The sequence below is a fragment of the Camelus bactrianus genome, chromosome X (assembly GCF_048773025.1).
Source record: "Camelus bactrianus isolate YW-2024 breed Bactrian camel chromosome X, ASM4877302v1, whole genome shotgun sequence".
NCBI lineage: Eukaryota > Metazoa > Chordata > Mammalia > Artiodactyla > Camelidae > Camelus > Camelus bactrianus.
In genome coordinates, this window is record NC_133575.1 from 24,650,568 (window position 1) to 24,671,025 (window position 20,458).

At 36.5% G+C, this 20,458-nt stretch overlaps 1 protein-coding gene across 8 annotated transcripts in view; it reads right to left on the reverse strand.

Moving 5' to 3' along the window:
• DMD (dystrophin) overlaps positions 1-20,458 on the reverse strand; it is a 1,840,970-nt gene that overhangs the window by 481,445 nt on the left and 1,339,067 nt on the right. For all 8 annotated transcript variants that reach the window (XM_045507265.2, XM_045507267.2, XM_045507235.2 and 5 more), the window contains one exon: positions 13,204-13,415. In XM_045507265.2, the coding sequence (XP_045363221.2) occupies positions 13,204-13,415 (212 nt within the window). The remainder of the gene's footprint in view (positions 1-13,203; positions 13,416-20,458) is intronic.

Sequence of the window (20,458 nt, forward strand, 5' to 3'; positions counted from 1 at the left end):
CCAGAGATTTTTGGTATACTTTAATGCTTGAAAGGCAAAAATACACAAGCCATATATTTTTCTTCAAATTTGTATTCACACAGAAATTTAAATTTTTATACCTAAGGAAATCTTGACTGAATGCTAACACTCACTGCATGCTGGTACGGTTTTGCTATGATGTAGGATTTAAAAGAAAAAAAATCCCCCTGACCTTGACTAACACTGACAGGGCTAAGGCCCTTATCTAAACTCAAAGGTTCTCAAACTCAGCATTCTCTTCTCTCTTTTTAAAGACATTCACCAGAACAGACTGGTTTCCCTTCCTCCTAAGGTAGTATGTTGATCACCTTGGACTTTAAGTAAGTGACATTCACACCAGGAGCAATGACCTTGACCAGCTTTGCCTACTACTGTGAAATTTACTACTGGGACAATTCCAGACCACAGAAGAAGTGTAAATTCAAAAATACAATAGAATTCACGCAAGCTCTTTTTATTTCTGAATTCCATTTACAATGACATACACTACAGGGAATTGTTTGTGTGCTGATAATGGTGTGTGAAGAAATTTAAAATATTCTTGAGCACCTGCTTATAAAAAAGATGATTTTGCAGGCATATATATATATATATATATATACACATTTCCTATGACAAATATAAAATGCTAAATCTCCCCAAAATTGTGTCCTCAACCAGGAAAGAAACATTTCATATTCAAACCTAATAAGATGCTGCTGCAATATGTACTTGGTATTTATACACAGTATTTTAGGTAGAAAAGTGGTTTTGGACTATGGAATCATCTGAATTCATTTCAAGAACTCTGAGTTTTAAAATTTTTCAATTTTAATGTTTGCTTTCTCTCTCACTTTTTTCTCACTAAGAGCTCTTTTTAGGGATAATGGTCCAACATGGGAGAAAACAAGGGAAGAAGAGAAAGAGTATTTAAAAGTCTGGGCAAGAGAATGAGCCTGCTGGGTTTGAATCCTGGCTTGATCACTTACTAGTTATGTGACAAATGGGAAAGTTAATTACACTCTCTAATGCCTTAGTTTCCCCTTTATTGAATGGCTGTCTTAACAGTATTTACCTCCAAAGATTATTAAGAGGATTAATTTATAAAATCCAGGGATAACACTTAGAATCGTGCCTGGTACATCCAAAGCATTAAATAAATATTAGCTATAATCATCCTCATTATTACTACTACTACTGCTGCTGCTTTTGCTATTTTTAATGAACCACGCTCTAGCCATCACAGGGTGAGCCTCTACTGAATGAAAGGGAAGGACCCACCGTTTTACAGACACTGTCTATAATGCTGCAGCTCTAAAGGACTCCCTTTAATTTGGAAGATAAATGTGTGCGTGGAACTATAATTAAAATTTTAAAGTTGAGTATTGTTTAAGTTTTCTTATAAAATGTTTCAGAGTATTCGCCTGAAGTGAAATTCAGGTTTGTTTCAGGTGAACTCAATTTTAAACATTTTAATGGCTTTGTCCCAAAGGAGCTTCATAAAAAGCAATGAAAAAGTAATGAAAAAACATCATCCTGGGAAGTCTTGATTGGTCACTGTCTTACAGTTTGATCTTAAAGTCATTAACCTTTTGAGTTCCCACCTTGTTGTCTGCAAAATAGGATGGGGCTACTTATTCTGCTTACACCTCGTGCTTGCTATAAGGCCAAAACCAAAAATCAAATTACCTGGAAAATTATAAAACAGGATCCTAATATATTTACAGACAAAAGTTCTAAATATTGGGTTTTTCTCATTTTGCCTAGGATACTGTGTTTGCACATGTGAAATAAAATTTATATTTTATGGCAAGACAAGAAAAATTTAAACATAAAAAATTTCCTCTGCCTTTTGGCTTCTCCTCTCCCGTCTACTGTGCACTGTGTATCTGCATTACACATCAACCAAACCTCCCCCATCGGCAGAAATACCTGCTCAACCATAAGGAGCACCATTCTCCTCACGGCAACAAGACAACTTCTTAAAGATAACATTCCTTCTTGACCTTGTAACGGGCCAGGATGATGTTTAAATCTGGACCATGTAAACTGTCAATAATACGTCATTTAATGTACAGCCCTCTGTCTCCAAAAACTTAACTATGCCTTGACTTTTAATGGGCAGAACAGTTCTTACAGCTTTCTGAGATGCTGTTCCCGGGTTATAATCCTAAAATTTAGCTCAAATAAAAATTTCCACTTCTTTCACACATTATTGATTAATTTTCATCGACACATACATGAACTAAGAGATTTGTTAAAAAAAAAAAAGTTCTGTGAGCTAACAGCTAGGAGTGCATTAGCTCTTAGACCCATTCTCTGCCCATCTCCTACTCTATTCAGTATTCAGATGGACTAACCACACTAGGGAATCAGCAGTTCCCGGGGTTTCTTACTAGCTGGCTTCTAGCTGGGTTAGGTGGGTGATAGAATGTGGTAGGAGGCAGAAGAGCAGGAGGAAGGGTGAAACTAGTGTATCTCCCCATCTCTTGATGTGGGCAGTGTCTTCTCTGTGTCTCCATTTCCCACTGGACAGACACTCCCTCTGTAGTTTCAGTACCTGCTCTGCAGACCCCACAATGGTCAAGTTAGCTGGAAATGGGCTTTGGTAATACTTGTTGGTCCTCCAGCCTTTAAACCGGTAACAGATTCCTGATGTTACTAAACTCTAAGCTGCCTTACTCTCTCCTGTTGGACTTCATGCTGTCATTAGCCATGGAACCAGTCCTCTGTACTAAATTCTCTCTGAAATATCCAGTGTGATTTCTAGACTGGTCCCTGATAATACAAACTGGAAGAAATCTCACAGCAAATGACCCTCCCTACAACTGCAAAGGGGAAATTTACCATATGAAGCATGTATGTTATGAAATACTTGACTTTACATCTTGCATCTTTCTCTCTCGTCTCAGCGAAAAATGTGACTTGTGCTCAAAAAGGCTGATACCTCTGTCTGGACACATCTATTCTGGGATCCTTCCCCATGTATTCCCTCTCTCAGCATCTTTTCAAACTCATGCCTCCATGCAAGGTCTTTCTCCACAGCCTCCAAACATGAGTCTCTCCCCCATCTTTAAACAACAACAAAATCTGCAATCATTTCCTTTCCCTTCACAGTTAAGCTCCTCAGAAGACAAATACTCATTGCCTCAACTTGATTACATTCCTGCCATTCCATAATTCATCAAAATCAGGCTTCCATCATCATCACCTCATTAAAACTATTCTGACAGAAGTCACTATGGCAAATTGAATTATTGGCTTCAGTTCTTCACCCCACCCCTGTATCCATGGCCTTTGCTATGTAACTTTGAATTTCCTGCTATGAAAGGCAGTTTACCTCCCTGCCCTTAGTAATGAGCTTGGCCACGGGACTTGCTTTGCCTGCTCCTAATGGGATGTTAACAGAAGTGACATAAGCAGAAGCTGGAAACATGCTCCTGCTGTGGGGCTGGCCCTTTCATACTTCTGCCATCACCATAAGACAGACGTGTCCTGGGCTAGCCTGTTCATCCCTGGAGAAGGATGAGTGACATGCAGAGAAGAGCCACCCCAATCAACCTGCAGTGTGAAGCAGGGCCACCCCCAGTCAAGCTGCAAACTCAGGAAGAAGAAATCAACGCTTATTGTTGTATGCCACTGGCATTTTGAAGTTGTCATGCAGCATTTTTGTGAAAATAGTTGACTGACTCAGTCACCAACAGCCAATGTCTGCGGAAAGTTTTAGGTTCTCATTTACTTGGTTTGTTTGCAGCAGCTGGTGCTACTGACTGCTCCATTCTTCTTGAGGCTCTAGGGCTTTCTTGGTCCTCTCGCTTTGGGTCTCCTCTATACCCTCTAACAGTTCAAGTTTTTCTTCTTCTGCCTGTCCTGTAAATGTTGGTGCTCCTCAAAGTTATGTCGCTAACCCAACTGCCTCCCTGTGCAGTGTAAGTTGAGGAAGGAGGAGGAGGAGGCAGGGAGCACACCCACACTAAGGCTGTATCATAATTTTCCCTTATATCCGAGTTTTCCATCTCCATTCCCACTGCCTTAAATTAAGCCCTCACTATCTCTCGATTGGACGCTGCAATAACCTTTTTATTGGCTCCCTCCCTCTACTCTCAGACTTGCCCTTCCATCCACATATAGCAGTTCAACTCATCTTTTTGAAATGCAAATATAACCACATTAACCCTCTGTAAAACCTTTCAATGGTGGCTGCTACCTACAAGACAAAGTCCAAACCTTTCTCCTTGGATTACAAGGTCCTCAAGTGTATGACTCTTACATACATATCCCACTTTCATCTTTTGTTATCCTCTCTCCTCTTTCCCAACCCCATGACTGCCCGTACAAAAACTCTGAAAGGTCAAGTGACTTGTTGAAGGTGACAGAGCTAGTCAGTGAAAGAGGCATCAAAGTTGCAGGTTTCTTGACTTAAACATTCAAGCTTCAGTCTAATTAAAGAAGATATGCTTCTATATAAAAGAATTTTTAAAAACTGGTTGAATTTTGAAGAATATAAAATAGTCTCCTTGGGGGAGGGTATAGCTTAGTGGTAGAGTGCATGCCTAGCATGCACAAGGTCCTGGGTTCAATCCTCAGTACCTCCATTAAAAAAATAAATAAACCTAATTACCTCCCCATCCCCATAAAAAAATAGTCTCTTTGATGGTCATAGTATGATTGTAAAATTACTGTGTATAATAAAGTAAGACATAGCCAAACTATGACAGCAGAAAAAATATATATTTGGTTTATTTTTTAAAAACCACTAAACAATTTATTTGTAAGTATAAATTAGTGTTCTATGAATCTTTATTGGGAAAAAAGAAATAGAATTTCTTTCTTGCTTGTGTGAATTAAAATGACCTATAAGACTTCTTTATAGATTTATAATAGAAATGTTAAAATATCTGTAAGGAAGCTATTTCAAAAGCAAAACCTCTCACCATTAACTTCAAGACTCATCTATTAAACCTCTGGCATTACCAAACAACTGTTTCAGAAGGTAACACTCTATATAGGGGATACTATTTGAGAAAATGGCCCTCATTTTCCAGCTTACTGGAAATGCTTAATCTTTTCAATAGCTCTGAGGACTACATACCAAAGTTGTTACTTTTTTGTCCTTTCAACAATGACTACAAGCTGAGAGCAGGCTAGTAAATGTGTTATCGGCCAACCCATTAGAGTTCCATTATTTTCTGTCTTACATGGCTTCATGTAATGAATTTTTATAATTAAACTAATGGCATACAATTTATTTTTTCCCCCTCTTTACTTTCAGGCCCCATTTCTCTTCCAGCTTCTTTGGAATAAGTTTTATACAAAAAGAAGGGAGGAAAGCCCTTCAAGTGCTTCATTACCTTAATTTCATTATGACATTTTGGAAAGCATTCTCTTTATCTGGGCTCTCTTTTTTAATTTGCTGACTTTATTAAAAGGCTTAAGCAGTGTTGTAATTAACAAATCACGCAGCTACTCCAGGCATCTAAGAGAAGTCTGGTTGACAAGGTATAGAAATAGTTGGGTGGAAATGATTCCAGAGAGAATGCCAGAGGACAAATCCCCAGAAAGCTGCATTTTCTTGGCTATTTTTTCAAATCCCATAAGCCTACTGGGGTAGACCACACTATTGCTCATAAACATTCAGTGCCTTTTTCATACAGAGGATTATACACCTGTACCCCCACTGAATTAGGGATGGCTATGTAACAGATTTTGGCTACTTGTCACTTCCAGGCAGAAGGTTTAAGAGCCAATGGCATTATTCATTATGTTCCCTGCCTCTTTGATCATGGAAGTATGTGTCCAGATGCAGCTCTCCATCAGCTGTCGTCCCTGAGTATCTACCCTAAGTGGAAACCCCTTGTGAATCTACAGTGGACATGTAACATGAATAAAATGCAAACTTTGTGTTAAGCCTCTAGATTTGGGGATTGTTACTGTGGCATAACTTAGCCCATCCTAACTGACATACCTATTTAGGTATGCCCTTGTCTCAGATAGAATACAGTAATTCTGCTATCTCCAGACAGTCTGGGGCCAGGGCCGGGGCCAGGGCCAGGGATAGAATAAGTTAGTATGATGACACACAAAGAATAGGTTCTGCTGTTGACACATAGCTAGCAACTATGTTTCTAAAGCTGTTTATAAACTTGAAGAAATGAGAAGAGATCTGTAGTCTTAAGTGCAGATACAACTGTTGAGAGCAACTTCACTGAGATATAATTCCATACTAGAGAATTCACCTATTTAAAGTGCATAATTTAGTGGGTTTTAGTATACTGACAAAGTTGTGAAGCCATCACCACAATCTAATTTTGAAACATTTTCTTCAGCCACAAGAACAGTCACTTTCCACTATCCATTCTCTCCCTCCCCTCAGCCTTTATTGGATATTTCATAGATTCATATGATATATGGTCTTTTGTGATTGGCTTATTTCCTCAACATAATGTTTTTCAGATTCATCCATGTTATAGCAGGTACTAGTACTTTATTCATTTTGATTGCTGAAAAATATTCCATTGTTGGATATATCATATTTTTAATTCATTTATTAGTTCATAGACATTTGGGTTCTTTCCACTTTTTTGGCTATGATAAATAATGCTGCTATAAACATCTGCACAAAGGCTTTGTATGAACATATATTTTCATTTTTCTTGTGTATATACCCTGAGTGTGGCACTGTTAGATCATATAGTAAGAAATTCCACTAATATGTCGAGTAACTTACGAACTTTTTTCCAAAGTAGTTGCACCATTTACATTCTAATCAGCAATGCAGAAGGGTTAGAATTATTCTACATTTTTTATTTATAATTTTTATTGTTAATTATCGATTCCACATTCTTGTCAACACTCATTATTGTCTATCTTTTTAATTTTAACTATCCTAGTGAGTATTAAGTGGTATTTCATTGTGGTTTTTATTTTCCCAATGACTAATAATGTGACATAATACAGGATTCTTTTTATATATTGTTGGACTTGGTTTGCTGATGTTTTGTTGAGGATTTTTGCATCTGTATTCATCACAGATAATGGCTTTTTTTTTTTTTTTTGTAACGTCTGGTTTGGGGATCAGGGTAATGCTGGTCTCATGGGATGAATTTGGGAGTGTACATCCTCTTCAACTTTTTAGAATAGTTTGAGAAGGACAGCCATTAGTTCTTCTGTATATGGTAGAATTCCTTGAAGCTGCCAGTCCTGGAATTTTGTTTGCTGGGAGCTGTTTTTCCTTTTTTTAATTACAAAAATCAATTTCGCTAGTAGTGATTGGTCTGTTATACTGTTTTTTTCTTGATTCAACCTTGGCAGGTTGTATGTTTTTAGGAATTTGTACATTTCTTCTAGGTTGTCCAATTTATTGGCATATAATTTCACAGTATTCTCTTAATATTTTCTGTATCTCTCTGGTATTGGTTGTTATTTCTCCTCTTTCATTTCTCATTTTGTTTATTTGGGTTCTCTCACTTTTCTTCTTGTGAGCTTGGTTAAAGGTTTATCAATTTTGTTTATGTTTTAAAAAAAATCAGCTCTGGGTTTCATTGATCTTTTCTACTTTTTAAATCTCAAATCTTATTTTCTCTCTGATCTTTATTATTTCCTTCCTTCTGCTGACTTTAGATTTTGTTTGTTCTTCTTTTTCTAATTCCTTTGGAGGGTAGGTTAGGTAAGTTTGAGATTTTTCTTTTTACTGAGGAAGACCTATATTATCACTAGATACTTTCCTCTTAGAACTGCTTTTGCTGCAACCCATAGATTTTGGAGTTTTGGGTTTCCATTTTCATTTGTCTTGAGATATTTTCTGATTTCCTCTTCGATTTCTTCATTAACCCATTGGTTTTTCAGTACCACATTGTTTAATCTCCACATGTTTGTTCTCTCCCCATCTTTTTTTCTGTAACTGATTTCTAGTTTCATACTGTCATGGTCAGAAAACTGCTTGATGTAATTTCTATCCTCTCTCTCTAGTAGTGTAAGACTGATTTTCAAGGCTACTGTGTAGCTGGGGGAAAGTGAAGGGAATAAGCCAAGTTAAAAGCCTCAAACCCTAGTGTTCTTACTGAAGTTCAGCAATTTACATATTGTTGGCAACCTTTGGTTAATATCCAGAGTTTAGAAAAGCAATTTTAACAATTTTGCAATTTGTTGTTTTTTGTGGGGGAGTGGATTCACAGAGTTGCCACGTTGTATTTTCAAACATGGAATTAGTTAAAGTGTGTAAAGGAAATGAGGCAAAATAAGTTGCAATCAGAGCCTAATGCTATTCAAATCTTGGTGACTCTGCATTAAATGTTTATATATTTTTGTAGTACTTGGGGAAACCATCCATTATTTCCTGTGCTCTATCAGTAATGTAGGGAGCACTCTGTTTGTATGCTTTGAGAAGTTTAATAGCTTCATATATACTTTGGGAGGAAAAGTACTGTCAGGTTATTGATTCTTCCTCCTTAATCATGTTGAAGCTTTAGGGGAGAACAAAAGGGAATAAAGAAAATGCATGAAGAAATAACAGGTCCTGGCAAAAGTTTTCTGATAATGCTTTTCATTATTGTATCAGAAATTTAAACTTAAAAATACCAGTGTGGGGCAATTTGCTGATTTAATTTTGTGCTCATCTAAAAAGTAAATAAAACATTTGAAACAAAAATTTAGCTTCTATTACTGTATGTATCTTTACAGTAGAAAAGGATGCTATCTAATATCACTCATGCCCCCAAACAATGAAAACTACAAGGCTCTACTTCCATATTTGAAAAAGAAGTTCTCCCTCATTAGTTTCTTTCCTAGTAAGATAATTTCCAATCCTCAAATAGCTACCAGATTTAATATACATAACAAGTTCAACTTTTAAAATTAACATGATTACAGTGTATCTATATTTCAAGTTTCCTAAATAATGTCTTCAAAATACAGCCTTGGAAACATTTATCTAATAATTTGATAAATTACTGCATTAACACCTCACATAGTTTTATGTATTATATAGCCAAATCAGCTAGGCTCAAACAAGATTTCACTTCTCTATTGAATTCATGTACCCTTAGCTCAGCCAAGCACAAAACAGCTAATACTGTCACGTTTGAAAAGCTTTTATGCTGAATTTGACACAAAAGCAATCACAAAACAGAGAAAAAAAGGAATTTCTCTTTCAAAAGCTGAAAGGGGAAAAAAAATAAATGAAAACTCTGAGCCTGGGTAAATCTCTCCAGACACTGGAAGGGAAGTTTAAAATCATCAAGAAATAATTTTTCCAAAGAATCCATTGCCAAGTTTGAACTGATCTTAATAGCCTAGGGAAGAGGTTGTGAAGTAAATCAAGATTCTGCCAAATGGAATAAATCCCATGGTGACCAATACTGGCAGTTTTAGTACCAATGGCATACCATCTTATCTCTTATGAACGTTAAATGGCATCATCTCTTATAGGATTCTGTCATTGCCTACTGGCAGAGATTTTGATTAGGACAGAAATCCTGTATGATTTTTCCTAATACCTGTCTTCCCGTCTCAAAAGAACATTATTGTTTTACTAGGGCCATGGAGAAGTGCAAGTGAAGTCATGTGGTTAACAAAATCAACTACTTTATGTTTCTGTTCTAAAACAAATTTAAGGGTTATACTGGAAAGAAAGAAATGAAACATACATTATGGGCACCTCTTAATGATATACACATTAATTATTGACTGAGCTACAGTTTGTTCTTTTGTCAAATAAAGATTCTCCTATTGTGATCTCCATCTACCTTGACCACGCTTTCAAGATGAACTTTTCCCAGATGCCATCTCAGATTTGATTTCTATTTTGTGAAGGGGCTGTCATTGTTTTGATCTTTTCTCCCCTAGTTTTTCTAACTGAGAGGTTTTCAAAATGTCTCATCAGTAGGGAAATGGTAAAAGATGGAACTTAATAAAATATTACAGAGTTAAAAATGATAATTACTAAAAGTTATGTAGCAACATATCTATTTATATAATACTAACTTTAAAATCAGAATTCAAAATTTCATCTACATTATGAAGACAATTAAAATATGTAGATAAGAAATGGAAGAGATTATAGACAAAGATTAGCAACTATGAATCACTAAAATATCAGAATTAGGAGTGATTGTTTTCTTTAGTTCAGGTATGGTGAGCGGTTTCAGTTTTCACAGTATGACAGTGCTGATGGTTGGCTTTGAAACCATTTCATTGTGACAGTGAGGGTAGGCATCAGTGATGCTCCTGCAAGGGAGGCTGGCTGCTGTAATCACAGCTCTCCAACTCTGTAGACACAGCCTGATGATTGCTTTACGAGGCTCACCAGCTCTCCCTAATCCTAGACACACAGACTAAGACAGACTTTAGGGAGCAAGGAGATCCTGGTCAAACTAACCAGTGTCCGATTACGTCTATTTTCACACTTTCTTCCTGAAAGAAAATTTGAAGTGACAAGCCAGCTAATACCACTCAGTAGTGATAACACATAAAGGCAGTCCTCCATTTATAGGCTCCTGGATTTTATAAGAATTAAAAATCGTAATTTTGTCAAAAATGGAATACAGTTTGCAATTATCTCCTTAGTTTTCCATAGTAAAAGAGAATATGAAAATTTCTCCCCAGTACACTGTTTCATTGCTTTCATTTTCCATCTGTTGGTCATCAGTAGTATAAACTTATGAGTCAGTTCACATTGCCGTTGTCTCCCGTTCTCATCCTTAGTGTTTTCTTGGTTTGTTTTAGCCACGTAGACAATGGGTAGAAGAGGAAATCTGTGAGCTCATCCACAAAAGTAATTGCTATGTATTCACATCCCAACTGGGGCCACTTTTAAGAGGAGTTACTGAACTTCTCTAGACCTTCAATTTTCCTATGTGTAAACTGGAAACAGTAATAGTACTTTTCATGGAAGGTTTTTGGGAGGATGAAATAAGCAAATATAAGTAAAGTGATCAGCACAGTTTCTGACAAATAGCAAGTACTTATTAGTATTAGCATTAAGATTACTTTAAGTTTTAGAATATGTCATTCAGGAATTGGACAGGAAAATTACAGCTTTGGTCATCTTTATCTGTATTATGAACTTACACTGAAGTTGCAGCACTATATATCATTAAATTCCTAAACATTAACACAAATAATAACATCAGTTTCCATAGATAATGGCTGAGCCATTTTTATGATGCAGTTTTAGGCTGATTTTTCAAAAGCAAATTTTGATTTCACAAGTATGGCAAGGAGAGCAATTATAATACAATCTTGTCTTTGTCTTTGGTGTTTAAAACATCTTACTTGTTTTGATAAAATTATTCTGTTTTCTCCTTTCATATTTTCTTTTTCAATTCCTTCTGTCTTATTTAAAGCCCCAGGCTTTTCCAGGACCTATTAAATCCTAATCATTTCTACCATCGCTTCAGGATTCTTATCTGTTTTAAGAGTATTTCTCAATTGCCAACTTTCAGAGTCTTCTTGCCCTAATCAACTCTATCACTCCATGCCTCTCATCTCTCCTTCCCTCATCTAACTCAAGGCTCCAGTCCAAACTCTTTTTCCCTATTAATTCTTCCTCACCACTTAACCACTTTGTTTCATGCTAGATTCACAGAATTTTGAATTTTTGAGACAAAAAAGAAATAGCATAACAGACTGAGTACCTTGTGGATCAGGCCAGATCCTTCAAGAATAACCACATGGATTCTACATTTCACATAGTCAGATGAGCAACTGGAAAAATCATTATTAGAAATTCCTAAGTCACCTGTGCTCATCCACGGGAGAAAAACTTAGTGACAACAAGTATCTTGGGGGAGAGAATTTTTACTTGTCTAGGTGTTGCTTCCAAGAGAGGTAATGATGAATTTGTAAAATCCTGTGTGTCTTTCTAACATTCTTGTTGTGTAAATAAAAATTTTACCCTCATAGCAGCTCAGGCCTTTTGGAAAAGTAGCTATGGCAGAGACTGGCTAAAAGCTCACTAGTTCATTATTCCCTTTATTCTTCCTGAAATTAAATTCTAGTCAATGGGATGTGGGTGGAAGTGATGTCCATAATCTCTAGGTCTGGCCATAAAATACTATGGATTGGGCACATTCTCTCTTACTCTTCTGCAGTGACCTCAGGCAGCCATGATTTTTAAAATTATAATTTAATAAAATGGGAAAAGCCTGGATCTCCAAGTCACCATTCAGGGGAGAGCTCCTAAGAAGGGTTCTTTGATCGCTACTGGATTACGACACAACCGAAGAATTAATCATCATTGTATTAAGCTATTGAAATTTCAGGGTTTATTTTTCAAATAAGCCTAGTATAAATACACTAGCTTAGCATACTCTAAACACTGACTAATTTAGAAATGGTAGCCACTCTATCCAAGAAAACTTTGTCTTTTTTTCTCAGATGACATAGGTAATTTGAGATTCAGATACTTATTTAGCAGAAACCCTTTTGCTACCAGAAAAAAAAAAATCTATAAAGCGTTTTGATCAAATGTTTAGTCTGATCAAGTTCCCATCATGCTTATTCTCTGCTTAAAATCCCCTAGAGACTACCCATTGTTTAGCATTTAAGGTCTTTCCCAACCGATCTTTACATAGGAGGCTTGAAATGATTAAGTATATGTAGAATACCATGCGTAGAGTTTGATAAAACATAGTCAAACAAATTTCTTTTCTTTTCCTTTTTCTCTTTCTTTTATCCTGAAGAGTTCTAGGTTATTAAGTAGATAAATATATGACGACGTTTTGAGGGTAAAGAGCAAGAAGAAGAGATGAAAGAGAAAGAAGTTGGGCTGGAGATCAGAGGATGGGAGGAGAAAGTGAGAGTACAACTTCCCCCCTGCCTTATTCGTACACCCACCCTTCCCTTCTCCATTCACTGCCCTCAAATGAAGTAGGAAGGAGTAAACCTGTTACTTTCTCTAGGAAGGAATTAAGCCCATCTGACTGACTTCATGCTACTACATAAGCATGTACAACAACTTTCAAGCGATCTTAAAAGATGGTGCAATGTGAAAACCAGCTCATTATATCTATAGTATTAAACAAAATTAAGATTATTAACCATCAATTTTCCTCTTAGCTCTACCTTCCTTTGACCGAAAAGACCACTGTTCATTCCAGCTTACATTTTCTTTTAATAAGTGTACATCAAAGCCCATTAAATTTTAATCCATGGTATAATTTTATCCAGTATATTTTATTTTAAGAACTTATCTTTGAAACTAACCTTGGTTTCTGTGATTTTCCTTTGGATTGCATCCATTGTGTAGGGACCCTCCTTCCATGACTCAAGCTTGGCTCTGGCCTGTCCCAAGACCTGCTCAGCTTCTTCCTTAGCTTCCAGCCATTGTGTCGAATCTTTTAACATTTCATTCAATTGCTGCCTCCGGTTCTGAAGATGTTCCTGTACTTCATCCCACTGACTCTGAATTCTTTCAACTAGAATAGGAAGAAAAATGAGTATGTGGGAGTAAATGCTAGTGTAGAGAAGACATTTGAAATTTAACATCCAAATATTATCTCACATTTTATATTACTCATTAAAGAAATTGCTCATTGTGTTACAGCTCAGATGACGGACAAAGGAATTCCTTACTTTTTTCAATGGCAAACATGAGTTTCCGTTACAGTAACTTTCTGAAGGTGACCTAGAACATCAGTAGTATATGTCAAAATTTAATTCTGTCTAATCTTAATCTATGGAACCAAACACGAATAATCAATTTAGAAAGCTCCTATAGCAGAATGCCCCAATCCCCTCGCCCCTATTACTTTAGTCCAACAGCCAGACTTTCAATTCCATCACTGACACTTCATTCCTTTAAGGCTTTGTGTTGCCAAAAAGAGTCTGATCTGCCATCTAAATGGCAGGCTAGATACACCAAGGAAATGAGACTCCCCTCCTCCCTCTCCCGCCACCCTACCTCCCAGGAGCAGCTTGTAACCAGTGACTGATGGTAGGCACTGAGGTGTGAATATTCTAGCACCCTTCATGCTAGAGAAGATAACAGACGTATGTGTTTCCTAAGGGTTCCCGAGTTATGCCGGTGGGATAAAGCTCTCATGGTTGACAGTTGTAACCTGTTTGATTATGCACCATCCTTTACTGGCTGCCTTGCATTAGCTGTCTCACTTCCTCACTCCCCTACTGACACTTTTCTCAACTCTCAGATAAATCACTTGCTCTCAAAACCTTTTCCTGGGGCAATGCAACAGCAGATAGGTATACTGGAAACATCTTGTAACAATATCTAAGAGTTCATGCCAGTTATATTCTGTAAATAGGACAGGCTTATACTGAGGCTATTTTTTCGTATCATTGTGAGTCAAAGATGGAGATTCCCTATAGATCCTGCTCTGAAATACTTTACTTTGGAATATTAAAAATAAACATGACCAGATTATTTTTTCTTTTCTTTGAGGACTACGTAAACTTTTCTTTAAGCTGATTTCATAAAGAGGAAATAATGCCATAGAAAACAAGAAATAAAACCACCATCCACTTTCTCCCTTAAGCAAGGAATCTGACAGAAATTCCAGATTGTCCCCTAAGCCTCACCAAACACCATATAAAACTGGTTACTAATTTCTCTTGTATAGAACTCCCTTGCTGTTTCCACATACTGCCACTGCAAAGCTCTATCATTTTTGGCCTACATGTCTGCAAATAACTACACAGTGCCTCCGCCTCAACTCTTTGTTTTCCAATGTAACTCCTGTTTTGGAAATTGTAACTGTAGACATGGTAAAAACTAATATAAATCTGATCTCACCACTCCTTCATCTAAACCCTTCAATGTCTCCCCACTGTCCTCTGGAATGTCTTAGCTGATATACATGTTCCTCTGTGATCTGGCCTGGATAACCTGAGAGATTTATTTACAAAGGAACAAATTACACATAATCAGGGTGTAGGAAAATCACCAAAGATAATATAAGAAACTAGGCCTTGCGGCAGTGGAGATGTTATGATATCTAGGACCAAGAAATCAGGGGAGGGAGAAGTGCCCAGAAGCTGAGAAACACGAGGAAAAGCTGCATTGAGAAGCACGGTAACCTTCTGTCAAGGGACCCAGTAAACCTGAAGTAACTTCATGGATAGGGAATGAGGAGAATAAATATCCTGACCTCCTTGCCCTTTCTCTTCAATTTCCTACTAGGGCTCCCCAGTGGCTAAACCAATTGGAAGTCAGAGGGCATGGGAGACCAATGATGACAGATCAGCCTCCCAGAGTAGAGAGTGATGTAAAGCAGGGCAAAGACTGCCTATAGATGGACAAATAAAAGGCATACAGCACGGTATTGTAAAATTGTGCTTGTTTTATGATGCAGATTTAGTCCTTCTTAATTAAATCTGTTGTTGCCTCTCTAAAGTTATGAGAAGTTATGAGTTAAAGAAGTACTTGAGATATTTTGTAAATAATCATCAGGACTAAATAGACTCTATAAGACTAGTGATTGTGACATGAAATAAAGAATCTGGTATCTAGAATGTAAAACCAAGCAAGTAGTACTTGTTACAGGTACTGTTTTTATTGGGTTCATTTTGGTTTGGGTGTTTGCTATGCATTGCAAATCCAGTCAACATACTATATTCCAACTTTGGTTACCACGTCAGCCTCCATTTAAATGGCAACCTCTCCTCATAATCTTTGAGCACATCCTTTTTTGTTTGTTGCATTGCTGTTGTTGCCCTACTGGGTAGTGTAGCACTTATTATAGTTGAGGTTCACATTACCAATTGGTCTTCTATTCAATCTCTAGTTTACAAAAGTACGAGTTTAGATGCTATTATTTTAAAAAGCTGTTTTAATATATAAATAAAAATCTTTAAGTGTTTCAAAACATTTTCTTATCAATCATAGAAACAACTGATATCCCAAACAACTGATATACAAACCTTTTCCAACTTATCTTAATAGGCTACTTTATTATGCATAGTTGGCACCTTCTCTTTTTCTTTTGCCTATTGTTATACACATATTACATGTATTTGAAAATAATAAAAGTGATTTTCCTTTAAAAATCTGATTCCAGTTTGCCTTAATCAGCCCTAATTAGTGACATTTTACTGTGCTATCAAATTTTTTAGAATGCCTAGCATTTTTGATGTAAACATAGTAAACCATTTGTATTCATGCCAGCGAATATTTTGTACATCCTATAGTTCATCTGAGTAGGGTAGATATGATCTATATACTTTAGAAGGCCATCATCACTTGATATGAGAAAGAGATAAAGAATTTATTTCTATCATGTGGGCAGGTATTTCTCAATTGTGGAAAAGGAGAAAATTTTTGTAGCCTAGACCATTACTTCAGACAAACACGCCATTCGAATGCTTGTTCAATCACAGCAATGAAGGTTTTCAGCCCAAAAGGGTCATGTGTGTCTAATTTAGCAAAATAAAATGATTCATTGGGTGTACATCCCACTAAAGATGTGTTTTCTCATCCTTGACTTTCAACTGCACATGATAATGAGATAATACTTAACGAAATAGATTTATAAGCTACCGATTCACTCAACAATCCATCTACCCCTTCATGCACCCCTATCTATCAGTCTATCCATCCTGCCAGTTACCATTTTATTTACCATCTACTGGATATCAGGCATGAGGTTAAGACTCCCAAAGGAGTCTAGGATACATTCCCTGGCTTCTGGTTGGTTGCTGCCTTTAGACAGAGGTGTTATTCACAATTTACTCAAAGAAGAAAGGTCAGAATTTCTAGGGAAAAGACAGTAAGTTCCATCTGGGACCTATTCAGCAGAAAGTTTTGAGGATCATCCACACATGACTATCATTTGAGTCAGTTAGACTGAAGATGCTATGGCAAAGCTGTGTGTTTTGGAAGACAGAAATCCAGGATTAGAAATCAGTAGAGAAGTAAAAACTGAAGCCGTCAATATGAATACATTCTCACTGGTATGGTATATAGATTGAGCAGAACAGAAGGTTAAAGATGGCAGTCCTGGAAAATACAACACATAAAGACAGAATATAGCGTAAGTAGTCAATAGATGAATGACCGGCTAGAGAAGTAGGAGGATTACCAGAAAAGTGTACTTCCACAGAAACATGGACAAGAAAGAATTTCAAAAACACAAGCGTGGTTAACCATTTTAAATGCCATAAATGTCACAAGAGCTAATAAAAATCGTAATAAAACATTTACTTGAATATCCACTTTGCTCAAAGTACTGTTTAAGCTCTTTACATGTATAAACTCATAATCATCATGATAATCTTACGAGGTAGGTATCATTGTTTCTATTGTTATTACTGTTGCTGTTCTCCTTATTCAACAGATGAAGAAATAGGGACCATGCTGAAGAATTGGCCTAAGGTCATACAGATAGTGAGTGGTAGAGCCAACACTTGGACCCAGTCAGACTTCCTAAAGCCCAAGCCAAAAGTATCCAATGGCTTTGGCCACATGCAATTTCCTGAAGACTATACAGAAAATGAGTTTATTGGAGTGGTAGAAATCTTATCGTAGGGAATTGACAAGTGAATCAGCCAGTGATGGAAGACCTTTGGGAGATAACTGCCCCTTGTGAGTGACAACCGTGAGGTGTATTTTTCACTATCTCCCAAACTTCACTCAACAGGGTTGGGGTCTAGTTGCCCACAGCAATAATCTGCTCAATAATTGGCTCAATTATTAGCTTCTTTCCTTTACATATTCCACTGTCCTACTCCCCTACTGGTACTTCTTGGGATCACCATAAAAGAAAATCACTGTCATTCAAATCATTATTTCAAGGTCTTCTTCTGGTAGAATCTAGTCTAAGTTTGAATTTTATTCACTTAAAAAATTCCTTAGTACACGTCCCAGTGCTTGGCACTTGGTATACTTCTGATAACTGCCAAATGAATTGTACATGTAGACTTCTTCAATTATCCATGCTTGTTTAGAATAATATAAAAATGCTACTTCCAAAGGTAATCCCTGCCCAGGACCTTGAGTCTTTTTTTCAAAGCAGTCATTGTCTCTTAATTGCATTTCAAACTCATATAATTTGAACACTGGCTTTAGTCTTTCACATTTCCCTCTATTTTCCTCTCACACTTCATGATCTCTATTATAAGCAAACACATATTCTTCAGGCATCCTTTGTTTCTGATTTAATGCCTTTACATCGATCATATTTTCTTGTGTAAAACATCATTAATATCATGTTTACTACTGGAATATTATCATCTGATTTAAAAAAAATCCATACATTAAAAGGTACGAATGTGTGGAGGAACCCCAAGAGCCAAAACTAATCAATGATCTCTAACATACTTAAAATAAACTGTAGGTCAGAGAGAATCTGTTGGCATGTCTTTTTGCCTCTGTCTGTCTTTTTAATTAAATCTTAGACTGAGTAACAGAAAAGCACATGTGTGTAACAGATAAGGGTATTTTTTATGGGCATTTTCAAATGTTGAAACACACTGAGCTCCAGAGGATAATAACAACAATAAACTATCATATTGTTATTAACATAAGTACAATTAGATGAATACTAGAAAGACAGTCAGCAGATGTAACGCCCCTTGTGAAATAACCAACCATATGTGAGACCCCATTTTGCAGAGTAGAAATTATGGAGAAATTATTTTCTTTACAAAAGCATACACGTAAGATTTCTCTAGTCAACTTGGCAAAGATATTTAAAATATTATTTGACTTGTATTCCACTCCCAGGTACATATCCAAGAAAAATGTGTACTTATATTCACCAAAAGACATGTACTAAATTAGAAGATTCCTCAAATTGCAAACGATCCAAATTCCCATCTACTATAAAATGGATCAATACATTGTGGTGTATTTCTCAATAGAATACTATCCAGCAACAAGAATTAAGTATCTACAACTATATTCAGCGGTATATATTAATTTCACAGACATAATGTTGAGGGAATCACAGACATAATGTTGAGGGAAAGAGGCCAGCCAAATCCAAGGAAATACTGTATTATTCCATTTATAAAATGTAGAAAACCAGGAAAAAGTAAGATGACTATAGAAGTCAGGATAGTTGTTACCCTTGTAAGACTGGTAGTCACGGAAAGAGATAATGACAGCGACTTCTGATGTTCCAGTAGTTGTGCGTTTCTTGCTTTGGGTGCTGTTTACACAGCTGTATTCAGTTTGTGCACATTCCTCAAGCTAGACATTTATGTTATATGCATTCTTCCTTATGCACATTGTACTTCAATAAAATTTTACTAAAATATTTTTGATTTGTAAAATGTATTAAGCTTTGGAGAATTCATCTTTTTCAGAAGGGTTGCAACTTGTGAAATATGTATCACTTTGGAAGATATGAATGATAATGAGATGCAAGGGTTTTGCTAAGAACACAATACAATTTAGGACTTAGATTTCTGTAATAAAGAACATTTTAGAAATGGTCATTGGACCGTGAACCAGACTAGACTCACAGAAACAAGTCAGTACATAGAGACTAATGAAGCAGCTATCAGTTATTTAACTTAGAACCAGGCAGTGTAATTGGTTGATATAGCTATCCTAAGAGTAGATCCTGCAGAACATATACAAAAGAAAATTTTACAAGTTTTATATCTATTTCATTTTGTCAAGGAATGAAAGGAAACATAAAATCTGAAGACACATAAAACCTGAAGACCATCAGAGAAAACCTGTTATTCTATTATCTTGGTCCTATTATCTTGGAACTGGACCATCATGGTAGTTAGACCTGGTAAATGTCCATAACTGGGCAATGATTCAAACTACAGGATTTCACCACCTTTACTACAACACTTCATCTAGGATATTACTGATAGAACAAAGACATATCATGGCAAGGAACTTGGTCACTAGAGCCCATACTGTAGATGTACATTTATACCAGATTCATCTGACATATAAAAGCTAAATAATAATAAAATATATGCATATTAACTCAGACAGTCTGTGTATATTGATAACTGAAGAGCTACCCAAATTGCGCATTTCTTCTCTCAGAGGTCTAGCATGGTAAGCTTCTCAACTGATTTGTGCAGTAAGTAGATGCTGGAGAATGAAGGGAATAAATAACCAGTGCTAGGACTCAGGATGACAGACTGGGTGGGACTCAGCACGTGTCCTGATTTACTGAACTCCAGAAGTGTCAAATTGGAAACTCAGCAATCACGTTAAGAACCACAATATTGCACAGAAAGAAACAGTTCAGTTGATTGAGTACTAAATCAATCTTTCACTTCAGGTTTTTAAGCTAGCTATGTTTGATTATCGATATACAATCTTGACTGATATAAATTCCCTCAATACTTCTCCCAGGGAAAAAATGTTATTTACAAAAATGAAATGATTGCCTTTTTAAGTACACATTGCTATGGAAAAAAGAACAGCTCTGTTGCAATTTCTGCACTGAAGTTACAGTCTGAGAATTAGAAGTTACTGTGACTAAGTTTTAGAAAGAAACCTTCCACAGCAGTTAGTAATGGGTCATAGCCC